General features: G+C 35.7%; 1 protein-coding gene across 1 annotated transcript in view; it reads right to left on the reverse strand.

Moving 5' to 3' along the window:
- Positions 1 to 1,266: 1,266 nt before the first annotated feature.
- GLRA2 (glycine receptor alpha 2) overlaps positions 1,267 to 19,725 on the reverse strand; it is a 232,275-nt gene continuing 213,816 nt past the window's right edge. The window contains exon 8 of the mRNA XM_044669267.1: positions 1,267 to 1,545. Within this exon, the coding sequence (XP_044525202.1) occupies positions 1,267 to 1,545 (279 nt within the window). The remainder of the gene's footprint in view (positions 1,546 to 19,725) is intronic.

Raw genomic sequence — 19,725 nt, forward strand, 5'->3', positions numbered from 1 at the left:
AAAGTGATCTATAAATTCAAGTTGTTATAGTCAACCTCCTCAATATTGTTAACGTGACACCATGAAAAAGGAAACATTTTGGAGAAGTACTGTAGCACACTTAGCTTTATTGAAATTGAACAAATAAATCTTTTTAAAATAATCCCTTTTACTGCACTTGTAAAATTTATTTTCATTTTATTATAATTTTTTTTACAGGTTGTCTTTATCTGAATAAGCAAAAATACCTCTTTTTTTTTCTTACTTAAAACACGTAGCCAGGATTCGAACCACGTAGCTCTGGTACCAAAAGGTTACAGATTATGAAAATCACAGTACAATTTTAAAACTCTTAGGTTAGTCAATGGTATTTAAAATGACAGCCACTTTAACGAAGGTAGAAATCAGTGGTCTGTAAACCTATTGGACTATTGTTCACAGCTACAATGAGAGCAGTGATGGAGAAGTTAATGCTAATCTGAGCTACACCATTTAGGAAGCTACACCATGAATACTGTGGTAGAGGGGAGGGAAGAACACATTGGCACTTCAAGTTGCAAGTAAATACAGCCAAAAGAAAGTCAGTGCACCATCTTGGCAGAAAAAATAGCATGGATTGTCTCATTGATTTCTAGGACAGAACACTATCAAATTAATCACATAGTACACAATTTGAACCCCAAAATTACAAGTCTAGGAAAGCAAGATATGAAAATGCACACCTATAGGGCTAATCGAGTAGAGATCTGGTTTTGTTGGAAGTGTTCATTTCTTTCCCCTTTTAAGTATAAATTTATGAGCCACAAAAGGATTTGATGAAACACTAACTACTGATAGTATTGTGACATGTAGCTCAGTGGACTTGTTTTCACATACAAAGGCAGCATTTTCCTGAAAAAGTTTGGTCCTCTTAACTCACTGGAGGGTAGCCGCTATAATTAGATGGAAAGTATTTTAGGTTTTATTTAAGTGAACATTTTAGTACCAGATTTGGTTAAAAAAAATTTGGCCCCATGAGAACATCTGATTGGCCCAAGATCTGGAAGAACAATATTAAGGGATTTGCAAGGGGACCCTTGCCACATGGTCCTGTGATACCTTAATTTTGTGCAAACCATTTTCTTCATGGACTGAAACTTTTCTGTCTTCTTTCAGTGTCATGAAATCCACCCCCACCCCTTCTTACCTCCCCCCAACCCCTCAGTCAAAATGATAGAAGGACAATTCCACCGTTTATTTACAAGCACAACATTTGGGCAACAATGTCCCTTGGCCCAAAGGGTTCACCTATTTCTTATGGACATCCTCATGCCGAATGATTTTGTATGTGATCCAGTAAAAGATGTTGAATATGAGGAAGGCCAGGGGGAAGGCAGCTCGAGATATTGTATCAATCCTTTTAGCCCGGTCCACAAACTTCTTTTTGATGGAGTCTGAATCCTTTGGGGGTGCAGGAGGTGGGTTTGGTGGTGGGGCTTTGACCGCTGTTCCATCTTTAACTTGGAGGCAATGACCCATCCCATAGCCACTGAAATTAAAACGACTCTCACGAGCAACTTCTTCTTCCTGGGAGGATAAAGGAAGATGAACAACATATAAGTGACCATTTTGATAGGTAGGAATTCTGACTGGTTACTTCTAAACTATATATGTGTGTGTGTGTGTGTGTGTGTGTGTGTGTGTGTGTGTGTGTGTATGTAAACATTTACATACACACACACACACACACACACATACACATACAGCTATCCTTTCCACACTGCAACTTTTCCTTTTGTGGTTTCTTTTGATAAATCTTCGGTAGGCATATGGGTATTTCAGGGAAGTTTTCAGAAGCCAAATGTAACACAGAAAGGTTGGCAGACAGCAATACAAAAGTTTAGAAACTTAGACATGCCTAAAATATATTTACTATTTTGTAATATCAACATATTTTATCTTTTAATACCATAAATATACATTTTCTTTTTAAAAGTAAAATTAAAAAATTAAAGTTTATGAAAAGAATATGAAAGTCAGCAGACAACACAGAAAGGCTAGAAATGCAGCGGCATCTTTAAAAAGTTTAGTAACTCATAAATGCATGTAAGGTACTGTAAATACCTCATAAAAGAAAAAAGAAAAAATTCAGACTTCTTCTCTAGGAAGGCCAAAGGAAAGGGAAGGGAAGGTTAAAAAACGTTATGTAGATTTTCCAAATCTTGCTTAGCCCTAAGTGCCTTGATGTAGAAGGGATACTTGTATTAATAAAGAGCTGTTTCTTTTAACTTCAACCTAATGAATTTTTTTGTGGGGAAGTGGGTCCCTTTCAATATGGAGATAAATTTATTATGGTGACTGAAGGGGGAAGTAACATATAAATAAAACGAATAATAATAATTTTCTGGTTATTTTATCCAATCAGTCACCTTGGAGTGGCAACAACATACTCAGGCACACACACAAACGGTAGAGACATTTTAGTCCTAGCTTTTGAACTATATAGCTCAGTTGACCTGGATTGAGAGATTAGATTTGTCAGAAAAAATAACCAGATTTTATAGCCTTATGTTTGGTTCATCCATGCCATATAGAGATGGCACAGAACATTTAGGGAATCATCTCCTAGGATCAGGAGTGTGTTGAAGCCAGTTCTTGTAGGTATGGGGAGAGTTACTTGCTAAATTTTCACTATGATCATTTAATCCAGGTAACTGGAAAATGCTATAAATCAGGGATTGATTGATTTTTGTATTGATTGCTTATATTTAAGAACCTGATGGAGAAAATGTTATCAATGCAGATAAAACTTCAGTGTGTTATGTATACATTTCCCATCTCCTTGCTTCCCCCTGCACTGTTCCCCATCCCCATCCTACCTCCAAGAATTAGTTGTTAAACATTTTAAAAGCACACCCAAGCACAGGATGAAATATTCTAACTCCCTGTCTACAAGGTTAACATAAGCACTTTGTGTTTTTTAAGCGTGGCTTTAGAAGATTGAAATCAGAAGTCATTCTGATATATTCTATATTGTATAGTCATTTAGATCCTCTTCCAAGGTTGACTGACTTCATTGTCTGTCATGTAACATGCCTATATCATGTAGAGAAAAACTAGCACCCCTGGGCTGTAGAGAGAGCCAATATGAATCAATGCCAACATTTTGCTTTAGTTTGTTTTTGTAGAACTTGTCAACATGATAAAAAGGCAGACAAGACAATGCTGTTTCACTCTATATTTAAGGCTTTGTGTATTGATAATTCTTATTAATGATATTAATATGGGGAAAAACTAGTTATTCCCAAAGCTATCTATATATGTGTATTATAGACATTTGTCTGAAGATGATGAGAGACATTTCTATTTTATAAATATTTTTATCACAAAATTTCATGGTTGTCTTTTTAAAACGATATTCAAAACAATTTGTCTCATTTCTTAACAAATGGGTTTGGAATATAAAGTATTAGATGTACAAGACAGCAAATAAGACAAGGCGGATTGTGCATTTACCAGTGTCTCTCCTGTACCCCCCAAAACAAAATAGCATTGTATTTGACCATAGACTTGCATGTTCTCAAAAATGAAGTGATACCCTGTGACACACATTCAAATAAAGCTTGTCTCAAAAGTCTTGGGGCAGGTTTGAGCTTTGATATGCATTAAAGTTCAAACTTGTACTAAGATTTTTAGGACACCTACTATTAAATGATTAGTTAACATTAACTTGACAGAACTAAAGAAGGAAATTGCTTAATGCAAAACTATGAAATAAAATGATGTACTTTTGAAGATAAAAGAAGCAAATGAAATTACAATTTATCATTGTATCATCTTTGCAAATCATCAATACATTTTATTTTTATTATTTTATTACTTTATAATATAAATTTATTAATTTATTAATTTTAGTGAATGTCTATCCCTATGGGATATTTAAACCATTACTGAAGTCAGCTTCTGAAAGATTGGGCCCTTGATCTATCAGATCCTCTATTGACAGATGGATTCAGCAGAGCCTTGGTCTTCCTAGTTAATCTTATTTGTTATAAGTCATCTAATGACTGAATATAATAAATATCAGTTTTGGCTGGTCTAATGAAAAGATCACTAGATCAAGAATTAGATTCTACACATGGGTTCTAGGCTATGTGAGTTTGGATATGTCATTTCACCTTGGTGGGTCTGTTAACTTATTTGCAAAATGTGAGAAGAAAGGTCAGTTGATAGCTAATATTCCTTATATCTATAAAATTAATATTCTATGTTATACTCTGAAATTAAAACCTTGGCTTTCAATGTGGGAGAAATAATAATGGTTTTAATAATATCTAATGTGTAGTTCTTTAAAATTTTCAGAGTTTTATCATCATTGCTTTTTCCTACATTTATATGGGCTTTTAAAAGTTTTCTATTTAGTATCTTATCTAAGCCTTTATAGAAATCTCGTGGGGATAGGTACTATAAGTTTTCTACTCATTTTACAGATATTAAAATTGAGACTTGGAAATATACATACATACATACATACATATATATATATATATATATATATATATATATATATATATATATATGAATGATTCATTTTTTCTGATTCCAAGCCCAACTATCCCACTGCAGTAAGCTGGCTTTCTAAAGTCCTAGGGCCATATCTTAGGAGTGCTCCACTATTCCAAAAGCACTCTCCATCAGTCATTACCCAATCCCTCCTCATCTATTTGGTTCTCAGAGCCTTTTTCCTTGAATGCCTTGATTTCTGTTACGTTTCTGACATTGCCAAACACCACCTCCTCCTGGGTACTCTTTGGCTTTTGTGAAACTAATATCACCTGGCTCTCCTACCTGTCCATTACTCATTCTCAGTTTCATCATCATAATCTCCTGCCCATTACACATAAGAGTATAACAACATTTGATTGTGGGACTTCTTTTAAATCTCTATTTTCTGTCTCGGTGATCTTTTCATTTGTTGTTGTTGCTCAATTATTCATTTGTGTCCATCTTTATCCATGGGGTTTTATTGTCAAAAATACAAATTTGCCATTTCTTTCTCCAGCTTGTTTTATGAAAAAGGAAACTGAGGCACATAGGGTTAAGTGATTTGCCCAGGATCTCACAGCTAAGTGTCAGAACTGGATTTGAACTCAGATCTGTCTGACTCCAGACATGGTGCCCTATCCATTGTACCACCTAGCTGCCCCAATCTTTTCAACACCAATTATCAGGTTTATGCAGGTGACTCCCTATTATCTCGAGGTTCAAAATGTAGACTCTTGGGGGCGGCTAGGTAGCTCAGTGGATAGAATTGAGAGGACTTGGCTAGCCTCAGACATTTCTTAGCTGTTTGATCTTGGAAAAGTCACCTGACCTCCTCATTGCCCAGCTCTTACCACTTTTTTGCCTTGGAACCAATACTTGTGTTGATTCAGGTAAAGTTTTTTTTTTTTAAGTAAACTCTCCTATTTATCATTAAAACTCTTTATCATTAAAGCCCTTTATGATCCTACTTCAACCTATCTTTCTAGACTCATTGTACATTGTTCCCATCCATGGACTCTATTGTCCAGCTAAGTTGGCCTTCTTACTCTCCCTCAGATACGGCATTCTCCCATCTTTGTGCCTTTACTTCCTCAGTTCTGCTTATCAGGATCCCTCTTTTCCTTCACCACTGTAAGTACCACTTTCTACATGAAGACTGTCTTGATCTCTCCAGCTGTGAGTATTCCTTCTCTTAAAATGTAATATATTGCTATTAAATACATATATTTAACATATAATACATATTAAAAGACTTAATAAAATACACAAATTATCTTGCATTTATTGTGAATATTATCTGTATATGTTTATAAAGTATTTGTGGTCTCCCTTGATAGAATGTAAGCTTCTGGATGGCATGGACTATTTAACTTTTATCTTTGTATCTCTTGAACCTTATCCAGTGAATGGTGCTTAATAAAGCATCTAGCACAAAGTAGGTGCTTAATAAATGCTTATTTATTAATTAATGACTATGATCTACATATTTATTACTGACTAATTTTTTATTATCATGCAAAACACTTCCATATTGGTCATTGCTTTAAGTGCACACATACAAAACCCAAACCCCCAAATAAAATTGTCAATGCATTGATGTGAAAATCAGTATGCTTTGATCTGCTCCATCTAAGTCAATAGTTCTTTCTCCGAAAGTCTTTCAGAATTGTCCCAGACCATTGCATTATTGAGAGTAGCCAAGTTTTCATGGTTGCTTATCATATGATATTGCTGTCACTGTGCACAATGTTCTCCTGGTTCTGCTTATTTCTCTCTGTATCAGTTAGTACAGATCTTTTCAGCTTTTTCTGAAATCATCCTGCTTATCATTTCTTATAGCACAATGGTATTCCATCACCACATGTACCACAATTTGTTCAGCTATTCCCCAATTGATAGTCATCCCCTCAATTCTAATTCTTTCCACCACAAAAAGAGCTCTTAGTAACATTTTTGCACGAGTACCTTTCCCCTTTTTATTATCTCTTTGGGATATGAATCCAGTAGTGATATTAAACAGGATCAAAAGTATACACAGTTTTATAAATTTTGGGGCATAGTTCCAAATTGCCCTCCAGAATAGTTGGATCTGTATTGATTTCTCTTTTGAACTTGAATTCTGTATCATCAGCTAGTGTTCTGTTATTCAAACCTGAAATTCAATATGTATAAAATAAAAATCATTTCCCCCTTTAAACTCTTCCTTCCTCCAAACATATTGTTGATTGCAGGCCATCATTCTTGTTATTTTTTTAATTTCCCCTTTTCCCATATCTCTAATGTACAATCAACTGCCAACTTTAGATTGTGCTTTAAACAAACATATTTCATATACTTTCTCTTCACCACTTTTGCCAATTTATTGTAGGTTCTCACCACTTCTTTCCTGGACTATTGGAGTAGCCTCTTTTTAAAAACCCTAACCCTTCTGTTTTAGAATCTATACTAAGTATGCATTCTAAGGCAGAGGAGCATAAGGGCTAGGCAATTGGGATTAAGTGACTTGCCTAGGGTCACATAGCTAGGAAGCATCTGAGACCAGATTTGAGCCCACGAATCTTCCTGCAATAGCCTCTTAATTGGTCTTCCCATCTCTAATCTCTCCTCTGTTTAATCCATGTTTAACCACTAGCCAAAATAGTTGTCCTAAGGTGCAGGTCTGAACATTACACTGCTCTGTTCCAAATCCTCAGTAGCTTCTGTTTTCCCTTTGATTAAATACAAATTTCTTAGCTTGGCATTTAAGACTATGATCCAAATTGAGGATAGAACTGTGCATCGATGCTACCTCTGACTCTGGCTATGTGACCAGGGTCAAATCACCTCAATGCTCTGAACCTTAGTTTCCTCATCTGTAAAATGAGGCAAATATCTGTATTATCTGTATTATTATGTAGTTGATAATAAAATGAGATAATGTATATTAAGCATTCTGTAAATCTCACAGTATAATGTAAGTGTAGCTATTATTATTCACTAATGCCTAAAAATTATGTTCTGTATTCATTTAACAGTGATTCATATTATGGCTCTTAGCTTAGTTATAGCTAATTAAATCAATTGTTTATAATAAATATGTAATAGCTGCAAATTATTCCATTTAATTTATAATATGCAGCTATTATGCAATTCTAAAAGCATTCTTATTTACCATTATGACTCATTCAATATAATTTAAAAATGGAGAATTTAATTTAAGCAGGAAAAAAAGATTTAATTTTACAGGTTTTATTCAGGAATAAAAATACTAATGTGGATTCTTTTGGATATTAAGATGAATTTTTTCCTTCACCACAGTCCTGCTTTGATTCCTCTTGTGGTAGTGATATGGGGTTTTTGAAGGCTATCCCAGGGGAACTCAAACTTGGCCCTTTCTGATGTATGGAGGTATATGTGACATCAGAAGACCAGACTAGATAAGTACTAAGATCAGCACTGAAGATCATGTGTCTAGATAAAGCCAAATGGCAACTTAAAGACTGTCTAGTCCAACTCTCCCACTTTTTGGATGAGAAAACTGAAGCTCACAGAAGTTATGATCTGGCTAGTCACCTAAAATAAGTAAAATTTTTAATGAAACTGTTTAAATTTTCCCAACTCCTGTCTGTTGTATGACTGCTTCACATCCTTATTATTTAATTGATTAATTATTTCAGAATTCTATAATTAATCGTTAAAAACTAACACAGTTTTTAATTATTATACAGTACTAATTTAAAGTTTAGGACATGGCTACGTGACTCAGGGGAGAGAGTTCTGGTCCTGAAGTCAAGAAGACCTGAGATCCAAGCTCAAATCTGTCCTCAGACATTTACTAGGTGTATGATTCTAGGCAAGTACTTATCCTGTGTTTGCTGTGGAAGAAGCTAGGTGGCTAAGTGGAGAGAGTCCAGGGCCTGGAGTCAGGAAGACCTGAGTTCAAATATGGCCTTAGACATTTACTAAATGTGTGCCTCTGGGCAAACCTTTATCTGCCGTAGACCTCAGAAGAAGAAATGGTAAGCAACTCCAGTATCTTTGCTAAGAAAACTCCATGGATAGCATTGGTGTGCTATGTGCATGGGCTGACGAAGTCACGACTATACAACAACAACAAACTTAAGGTTTGCTAAGTGCTTTCCTTTCATTATCTCATTTGATCCTCATTGTTACCTGGCAAGTTAATTGCTACAAGAATTGTAATCCCTATTTGACAGCTGAGAAAAATGAGGTGGGAAGAGGTTTATGAAGCTAGTATCTAAGAAGGGATTCCAACCCAGGTGTTCCCATCTTCAAGACCAATATTCTATTTACTACACTAAGCTATACTTTTTTCTTATTCTATTTATTTTATCTCATACATATATATGCATGTATACATGCATATATATGTCATTTGTGGACTTTGTAACACATTTTTAAAAATCCTTACATCTAGTCTAATGATCAACCATATTTGAAACACAAGTCACTGGCCATAACAATTATGCTTTGGTAACTGTGAGGTAAAAAGCTTCAAATTTCAGATAAGGTCGTAGTGCTTTTAGAATTAATATTTTTTAATTGAGCACATATTCTATTTAATGCTCCCCCATCTTACAGAGAAAGCAATCTGATGTCTTCTGAAATTTCAAAGGTGCAGTGGGAGACTGGGGGAAGATAAATCTGATTTCTCTGCTTAATTTCTCTTTATTCTAGTTAGATCAAAGCATTGTATTGCTGGAGTCCATGAGTTCTCTGGTAATCAGGAATTTATTGCACATAGCTTTGTGACCTCTAGAGAATCTAATAACTCCATCTTGACTGTGCTCAGTCCAGTTCATCATCAAATCCTCCAGCTTGGATTTGTTCTATTTCTACCCCTTTGAGTACTCTTTTTCCAGCAAAAATACTAGGAACACAGAACAATGACAATCTGGCATTAGAATTTCTTGGACTAGACAACATCCCTGTTCATATTGGCTCTTGGGTCCACATATTATGGTTTTGTCACATGGGGGCAAACCGATGCTGCCTCCAGTATTTCTAAACTCCCTACAAGAGATTTTCCTAAGCAAAGTACTCTAAAAACCCTTCAGGGAATTCTCATCAAAAAAGTTGAAAGTTACCCTCGAAGTGCCAAGACATTTCTACTCACGTGTACTGATTCACACACCCTCAGCTTTCACACAACTATATCATTAGTCATTTTCTCTCCCTAATTCATAGCATGAACTACTCTAAGCTCAACACTGCATTCCATCCACAACCCATTCTTTGCACACGCCATGTGGTTCACTGTTGGTACCCTCCTTCACAAACACCCAGTGGTTGGCTTTCAAACATGCCTATGCTACTGATACCAGGCTCTGTCACTCTTACAATGAAGGGGGTAGTGATTCACCATAATATGTATGCTTTACCTAGGAATAAAGCTTCATTCTTTTCGAAGTTTATCATGAAAGCCATTGAATAATAACATCGCTCATGAACATGGCATTAATGTAGTGGGACACATTTTCCATGCTTCTCTATATCCACTGAAGGGCTCTCCAAGTTCAGTCCAAGGTGGTTTTATTTTTTTCTACCTGCCACCACCCCGTTTTTATATCTTTAGCTCCTTACACAGTACCTTACAAAAAGCAGGCACTTGATGAATACTTTTTAAATCAAATGAGTATTCTTCTTCTCTGGGATTAGACAATCACCTACAGTCCATTGGCTTCCCTCTGGAAGAGATTCTTAACCTAAGGATCTATGAACTTTAACAAAATATTGTAATAAATGTATTTCAATATAATCAATTTCCTTTATAATGTTATTTTATATTTGCACATTTAGAAACATTATTTTGAGAATGGTTTCTGGGGCCCCATGGTATAAAAACAAAATTAAAAACTTCTGTTTTAATAGGATATAATGCCCTTGAAATAAGAAGGTTGTGCCTCAGAAATACTCATCACTCAGGCCTTGAGATGGGAAGTCCTGGGTTCAAAATCTGGACTCAGAAATGTCCTAGCTGTATGACTTCAGGCAAGTAACTTAACCCATTTTGCCTATCCTTTACTATTCTTCTGCCTTGGAACCAATACACAGTATTGATTCTAGGATGGATGGTAAAGGTTTTATAAAAAAGAGAAAGAAATATTCATTACCTTCTACTAGCTTGCTCAGTTCCTTATAGAGAACCAGGCTCAAGAGAGAGTGGTTAAGACAATTGGAATCACTACTGTTTCTTCCTCCCCTAGGTTCTTGCATCTTACCATTCAGAAGACCTTGGCTGGGATTCTAAACCTAGACCTCACACGTATAAGGGCCAATCCTTCAAATATTTGGTATTTGACACAAAATAAGAAACTATTATGTGGAGGGAATCACAGCATCATATATTTAGATCCAGAACAGTCCTTAAAGGCCATTTAGTTTAACCCTCTCATTTTATAGATGCAAATGGAGTTCTAGCATGTGCACAATCTTGCTTGGTTGATTTCCATGTGGAGGGTTCCAGGGGGATGCTTCCAGGATAATGGTAATAGGTGTCAGGAAAATACCTTGGAAAGACTACAGAACCTGCATGAACATTCTGTAAAGAGATCAGGCCAGCTAATCACATAGGGGAGGAAGCTTTTTGGTTGACTTTGATGATATAAAAACCAGGAGACTTGGAGTCAAGGGCTCAATTTTGCCACCTTTCCAGTTATATACCCTTGAATAAATTATTTAACTTCTTTAACCCTGAGTTTCTTCATTTTCAGAATAAGACTAATAATTCTTTTGTAGTAAATCCAACAGTACCAAGATGGACACAGAGTTCATTTGAGTGTCAAGAAGACCTTGATTCATTCAAGCTTTGCTTCTGACACATTCTGTGCAACTTTGGGCTAGTGACTATTATAATCTCTCAATTTCCTAAGTTACTTTCTTCTTTTTTAAAACTCTTACCTCCTGTCTTAAAAATCAATACTGTGTATTGGTCCAAGGCAGAAGAGTAAGGGCTAGGCAATGGGAGTTAAGTGACTTGCCCCAAGGGTCACACAGATAAGAAGTGTCCCAGGTCAGATTTGAAACAAGGACCTCTTGTCTCCAAGCCTGGCTCTCAATTCGCCGAGTCACCTAGCTTCCCTGCCCTAAGCTTTATAAGTCTATAAATGGCAAGGTAGCTGTCAATCTGAATTGCTAGAAATAATTTTCATTATTAAGAGATCCCTTCATGGATGAAATAATAAATTCTATTCATACCCCCACCTCCCAATATTAACCTTTAATGACTACTGTCAAGATAATAGTTTGTAGTAAACTATAAGGTACTATAGAATTATGAGCAGTTATTAGAATTGTTATCTTTATATTATTTGCATTCCTGGATAATTTTTCACGTGTAAAGTTTAAAAAATTAAAAAACAACAACAATAATGCATACTGCTCTTTCATGAAAACTCTTCTGTAAACCATACTGATGGATAAGCTAACCTGCTCCAGGTTTGTTCAAACATGGAGCACATCTGTTTTTACAAAACATTTAAATACAGCATCGCAGCCTAGAGTTCCAGTATTCAGCCCACTGCCAGGAATGCCTCTGTGTTAGTCAGTAGGTGTGACAGAACAAGCAGGTCTGTGACATGATGTTATTAGTGGATCTGTCTCTCCTGTTTCAGAAATAAGCCTCTTGGTTTCACCTCCATAATCATGAAGCAGCAAGAGCCCAATGTTCTATCCTATGATCTTTTCAGGGGTACCATTTCATAGTCACAAATTGACACAACAGTCAATATCTCTTATAAAACCATAGCACTGGGTTTCCTGCCCTTAAAAGAAAGATTCCAAATATACTAAACAGAAATATTAGAGAATGATGGTTCACTTTACAAATGCATTCAGCATTGAGAGGTTGGGAGGTGTTCAACAAATACTTGTTGCCTGATTGGTTATTCATCAGACAAAAGGATTGATTTGCCATGTGAAGTTGTTGGGGAGCACTGGAAAGAATGCTGCATTTGCATGCAGAAAACTTGGACTCCAATTTTGATTTTCTTGCTTGTTACCTTGTAACCTTGGCCAAGTTATCACCCTTCTCTAGACTTATTTGCAACCATGTAAAATGGGATGATCTCTAAGGTCTCTAACTCTAAATCTTATATTCCTTCCAGATTATGTCAAACAGAAGCTTCATATGTATTAAAATATGTTCATTTTCCCACAAGCTTTTCAGAAACATCTATGTCCCAAAAGTAGGTTAGGATGTAGCTATAAATGTGAGGAATGGCCCTAGCTGATTGAAATGACTGCGTGTTGAATCAACGATTAATCCACCTATATACCAGCAAGTTCCTTTGTACCCAACATGGCCCATTCAGCTACTTTTAGGGTTGGGGAAACAATTTTAGCTCCCTAACAGCTTAGCAAACTTCACCTAACATAGGTATATAAGGCTAACAATCTGTACCAATCACAGTGTCCTGGTGATTGATAAAAGAGGTCATAGTCTAGACTATTCACTTTATTGACTACTCCTAAGGTCTCTTTGTGAATGTTCCTAGCCACAACAATCAGATATAAGGGCAGAGACCCACAAGGTTTGGGCTCTCAAATATGGTACCCATCCCAGTTTATGGTACTTGTGTCACCATCATGTACCTTTGAGATTATAGGATGAATGATCCCCATCTTTGCATGCTTGTGAATAATAAAACTGCTTGACCTCTCTTCTGTTATAAACAAAAGGGGGGTCCAAGGGAGAAATGTACAGATGATGTTTATGTATCTATCTGTATTCTCCTCAGCTGCAGATGATGGAGGAACACCAATTCTGATCACCCTTGACAGCTGCTGTAATTTTCCCTTTCACTCTAACAGTTGCCCGGGGAGGACCCTTGAGAGGTTAGATAGATGGGTAACCTTTCCAGGTCCAACCTGGGGTTGGATAGATTAGTATTGGGCAATATATTGATTTGCCTTGGATAACGTTTGGGATCTGACTGTGTTTGATTCCCTTCCGAAGGCCTGGGCCATGATATAAACCACTCAGGAAGGTACTTGTTGAACACTCTTTATCTATACTCAGGGAAAGGATAACAAGGACAAGGATTGGGGATTGGAAATCCTATTGATCTATTATCTATAAACTAGTTGACAATCAGGACTGGAGGCTATTGATCAAGCGAAAGCTAGAGATTTGCTCACCCCCACTCCCTCTGGCCTTTTGGCCACAGCCAAGCCAGAGAATAGGGAAGCTATTGATGCAGTTGTATTGATGATCTTATTCTCTCAGCTTTCTCACTATCAGTGTTGGTGACGCACTAGCTCTCACAGTCTCTCAGGAATAGCTTCAGAGTTATTCCTACCCTCTTCTTCATAGACCTCCCTTCCACCCTTCAACCACCCACTCAGATTTCCCAGTCCAGAGAATCCTGTCCAGAGACCTCCAGAGAGACTTCCCTCAAAGTGGCTGCCAGGGATATTTATACTGTGGGGCCAACCGACTCTGGCTCACGGCACCTGGGAACATTCCGAGTCTTCCACCTGCCATCCCTCTCATTCAAGCTGGCATCCATCACTTCCCAGATTATGAATATAACACTTCTAACCTATAAACTAGCATCTCCAGCTTTCCTTTAGACATAGCAAACTAGATGTCTCCACAGGCTTCTTAAATTCAATGTGTCTAAAACTGGACTCAATATTTTCCCTATCAAAACTCCTTTCTCAGTTTCCCTGTTACTGTAAAAGTTACCACCATCCTTTTAGTCACTCAGATTCCCAAAACTTAGGTATCATTCTCATTCTTATTTTCTCATATCCAATCTGTTTCTGAAGCCTATTGATTTCATCTTTTTAACATTTTCCACATTCTCCACTTTCCCTCTTTCAACATTGCCATGGCCTTGATGAAGGCCCTTATCACCTGGAAATAATAACTTTGTGGTCACTTTTTTGTGTTTTTTAAGTTTTATTTTTATTTATTTTAATAAAAAATGTCCACACAAAGTTTTCTGAAAAATGTCCACATGAGCTTTTCTGAAGTTATTTGATCCAAATTGTGTCACTTCCTCCTTCTGGAGCTGGCAAGCAATTCAATTATCATGGAAAACATATTTCCTTATTATTCATTTGTGTAAGTGAATAATCATATAAAACCAAAATCCAACAACATATATCCAAATAAACAAGTGATCAATCATATGTTTTAATCCGTATTCTTATTCCAATAGTTCTTTCTCTGGAGATGGATAGTATTCTCTGTCTTAAGTCCCTCATAACTCTCCTGGATCATTGTATTGCTATTAGTAGCAAAGTCTATCACATTTGCCCATTCCACAATATTGCTTTTACTGTGTATCATATTCTCCTGGTTCTTCTTATTTCACTCTGCATTAGTTCATGTAGGTCTTTAGAGTTCTTTCTATAATCATCCTGTTTATTATTCCTTATAGCACAATAGTATTCCATCACCATCACCTACCTTAATTTGTTCAGCCATTTAAAAAATATTCTTCCACCTCATGTCTACCTCCTATTTTCTCTGGCTTCTTTCAAGTACCAGCTAAAATAAAATCTTTTACAAGAAAATTTTCCTATTTCTCCTTAATGCTGGAACCTTCCATTTATTGATTTTTCTCCAACCTGTCCTATATGTAATGTTTGTACAGAGCTGTTTGCATGTTGTTTCTTTCATTTGGCCGTGAATTGCTTGAAAGCAAGGACCGTCTTTTGCTTTTCTTTGCATCCCAAGGGATTAGTATGGTGCCTAGTATAATGAATGTAATAGTATAAAAAGTATAATATTTTTATCAATTAATTGTTGATTGATGTCCTGGAAAGCAAACTTTTAAACTTTCAACTTCCCACTCATTGATGATTGATGATTGCCACCTAACAAGTTAAGTGCTCTGCAATGCTTTCTTTCATTTCCCTGCTATGTTCTTGCCAAACACTTTGATGTTCATCATATACACTTTGTGATTCTCTTCCATTTTTTTCCATTTCTGTAATTGTAATCAAATCAATTCTGCCATTGCTACTAGAAAGGACCTGTCACTCTAAGGTTCCACTCTCCATTCTCTGAATTTTTCAAATCAAAATGCCATTCCATGGGCCATTCTACCTCTTTATGTTTTGTTTTCCCCTATTAGAATATAAACTTCTTGAAGGCAGCATTTATCTTTGTTTTTATTTTTGTATTCTTGAATTTAGTACAGTACTTGACACAGTTATCTCTTAATGAGCACTTCATTTATTAACTAATTTATCCATACTATATTGCCTACATAATATATCCCTAAAAAGAATGCTGATAGTCATTTTCACTAGGAATAAAATTGATAGCAAGTACATATAAAAAAAAGACCACATTAAATTATAATTAAGCAGCAATAAAAATGATGACCTTTTTTTGTGGGGGAGTGAGAAGGAATTAGTATGGCTCTTTAATTTCATCTATGGATAGATGATTCAGTATGGAAACTTCCTTTATTGTTCAAGATATGCTGCTCTTCCCTAACCTACAGATAAAGCAGGTATTCTTACACTTTTGGGGGGTATCATGGACCTTTTTGGCAATCTGGCAAAGCCTTTTGTGAGTGTTTTAAAATAAAAACATACACAGGACTAAAAAGAAACTAATTTTATTGAAACAGAGTCATCAGAATGTTTTTAAAAAGAAAATAAGTTCACAGGTCCTGATTGTCACCTGGTACACAGAGACATTAAATGTCTAGTCCTGGTCATACAGGTAGCAGATGCAAGATGCTGGACTTGAATTCAAGTCTTTTTGACTCCAAGACTGCCTCTCTATATGCTATATCATGCTACCTCTCTTTCCAATGTTACAACAGAAGAATCTAACCTTTATATTTTGGTATCTCTTTTCGAATAATGATGATGTGATATTTTATAGAGCTTTAAATAATAACAATAATTAGTATTTATGTAGTGCTTTAGAGTTGCAAAGCTCTTTACAAATATTATCTCATTTGATTCTTGCAAAAACCTTGGGGGGTAGATGCTATTATTATCTCCAAGTTATAGATGAGAAAACTTAGGCAAAAAGAGGATAAATTACTTGCTTAAGGTCACACAGCTAGTAAGTGTCTGAGACCAAATTTGAACTCAAATATTCTCGACTCCTAGTGTTCTATTTACCACCTAACTACCTCTAATATATTATCATATTTATTCTTCATAAAAAGTAGTGGAACAAGTACTTCTATTATTGTTATTTTCAAAGGAACTCTTTGAGATAAGTTGTGAAATACACATTAACTAGACATCCCTCAGACCTTTATGCCATATTTGCTATGTCATCACCTTCTAGCCAGTTATACTAGTCTGTCATCATCTGAAAAAAGTTATTTTAGTACCTCTGCTACATTCAATATGGAGAATGGATGGCCTTCAATACTCAAGTGTTTGGGTTTCTTACTACTGATACATATAGTCTTCTCCACATTTTGAAATCATTTCTTGCGTTCCTGTGTCCAAATAATTGATTGACTTTTGACTAATTGACACTTGACTTTTAGCGGGGCCTTTTTCCAAATTTAGCTAGGTTAGTTAGGTGGCATTTTGTCTCTGGTCCCTTGCCTTACAGCCTTTCTAGCTTGAGGAACTTATTAGGATCTGCCTACCACCGGCATAGCCTTAAAGAATCCAGGCTCATCCTGGCAGAATAATGAGTCACCAGAAAAGGAATTTTGTACAGGGTTTCAGTTCTATTATAGATTAAATATGTTCCCTGTGTACAGTGATGCATCACTGTTACAGAGGAAGCTTGAAAAGCAGGGTTTATCTTTGTCCCGATGTTGACATTAAAGTGGATTTTTACCGTTCTTCAAAAACTGACACCCAAATTTTATTTTTGCCATTGCTGCTTTTCAATTTTAACCAAGTGTATTATGTTCCAACTTTATTATCTTGATATACCTGTCATTGTGGAACTGACCTTCCCTTTCTGTGTTCATTCTTCTCTTATGTGAAGTCTTCACAGTCACAGTTCTAACTTCCCTTTGGATCATATTACTGAAGTAATGGCATCATTTTTCACTTTAGCCAGAGAACTACTTCAATTGTCACCAAATCTTGTCCCGCCAAAAGTAGGTCCTTGATTCATAGTAAGACTTGTAACACAAAGCTATTTATCTGTGTCATATATCCCAGTTGATACACTCCCCATCAGGAAAAAAAAGTAATAAATGGCTCTCTCTCTAGAAAGCCATTGTTTCCCACATGTATCTTATTTCTACTTGTGACTGGAAAGCTGGCTCAGAGATTTTTCCATTGTGCCTTCCAATCTAAAAATGGACTGTGTAATTAAAATGGCATGGACCTTAGCTATTTCAAATTCTACATGTTAGATGAGTATATTGGAGTTTTCCTTAAAAAAAAAACCAACAGATTATGCCTAGAATTAAATTTTCACTGTTTAGCAGACCCTTGAACCTTACAGGGTAGTGTTCACTTCTAATCAGGACAGTAATCCTTTGAATTTTATACAAGTTCTAACTTCCTTTATATATAAGTTAGAGCTTGTATATATATATATATATATGTATATATATATGTATATACATATATATGTATATACATATTGCTATTCACATTAACATTTATGTCACCTACAATACTAGTTTGTAAAACTAATATTTGATGTGGAGGTAGTATGGTGTAATAGGAAGATCTGGGTAAAATACCACCTCTGATAACATAACTGCTTTATGGCACAACATTTCATTGTTTTTAGGGAATTCACAGAGGAGGAAACTTCCTTGACAGGGCAGCACCAGAGCAATGTCAGAGAAGTTCTGTGTCTAGGGTTGTATAGACGATATGTCAGAGGTAGCATTTTAACCTCTATCTTCCTGATTCTAAGATCAGATCCTTATTCATTATTCCATATTGTCTTCCATTTATTGTTTGACAATAGAAACTAAATCCATTAATCCTTATTTACTTTATTCCTTCAAAGTAAAGACTGCTGGATACTAAGCCAAAGGATGTGAATTCAAATTCTGCCTCTTCCACTTTTCCTAGTTACTTTATGCAAATCATTTATTTCTGAAATAGCTAAAGTCCATGCCATTTTAATTACACAGTCCATGTTTAGATTGAAAAGCATACTGAATTAGACCAGCTGTGAATAGATATTATAGTAACCATGGGGAACGCTGGGGAAATTAAAAAATATATATTTAAATAATTAATGTAATAGATTTCATGATAAGTGTGGGCACAGGTGGAAGAGTGGGCTATTCTTCCTGAGTTCAAATCTGGCCTCAGACACTTAGTAAATATATGACCCTGGGCAAGTTATTTAACTATTTTGTCTCAGGTTTCATCTGTAAAATATGCTAGAGGATGGCAAACCATTCCAATATCTTTGCCAGGAAAACCCCAAATGGGGCCACAAAGAGTTGGACATGATTGAAACAACTGAGTAACAACGTGATAATTGTGATTTTTAGTTAATGTCATATGTAGTCTTTGAGAAAAGAATTTAATAATATGCAAAATGGTATCTGTGGTCTTTGAATTCCCTATTTTAATAACACACTAAATTCTATAAAACATGAAGATGAAAAACTTTCATTTCATATAGTAATTATAAGATTATTAGTATCATTCAACCAATGTCCAAATTAAACATTTATTTAATAAACAAATTTAACATTAAGTTAAACATTGAGAGTCTGTCTACATGGTAAAAATTGATGCCATCTCTTTGGTAATTTGCCACTCGACACGTTATCAACATTGAAAAATGTAGGTAAAATATATTTTCACTTTTGAATAATCTGGTTTGTCCAGGTTTGTTGAGCATTTGTTTCATTTACCTCTATGTCAATTCAGACATCCAGATTGAAAGATAGGACAGGAATGATTAAAATAATTATCATTAATAGTCTATGATTTCCTCACCTTAGTAATTCCCTCTTGCTAATACTGATGGAAACAACTCCATGAATCTGTAAATCATCTTCAGTGATTGTGAAGATCAAAAGCATTTGTCACTTGCTGGCTGGCCTTCTGGTAAACCAGGTTGGTCCCAACTTTTACAACCTATTCTCTGGATGGAATGGACATAGTATATTGTTGGGGAAACTTGAAGACTTTTCAGTTTGGTGGAATCTGCCAGAATTTTAATTCTATTAAAATAGCCTTTAAGATCCCAGGATCATTGCCTTACTGTTTAATCATCTGTTAGAGGCTCAGTTTTATATACTGCCTAATCGTTGGTAATTTTCTCTATAAAGGTTAGCCACTTATGAGGAA

This window comes from Gracilinanus agilis, chromosome 3 (genome assembly GCF_016433145.1).
Source record: "Gracilinanus agilis isolate LMUSP501 chromosome 3, AgileGrace, whole genome shotgun sequence".
Lineage (NCBI taxonomy): Eukaryota > Metazoa > Chordata > Mammalia > Didelphimorphia > Didelphidae > Gracilinanus > Gracilinanus agilis.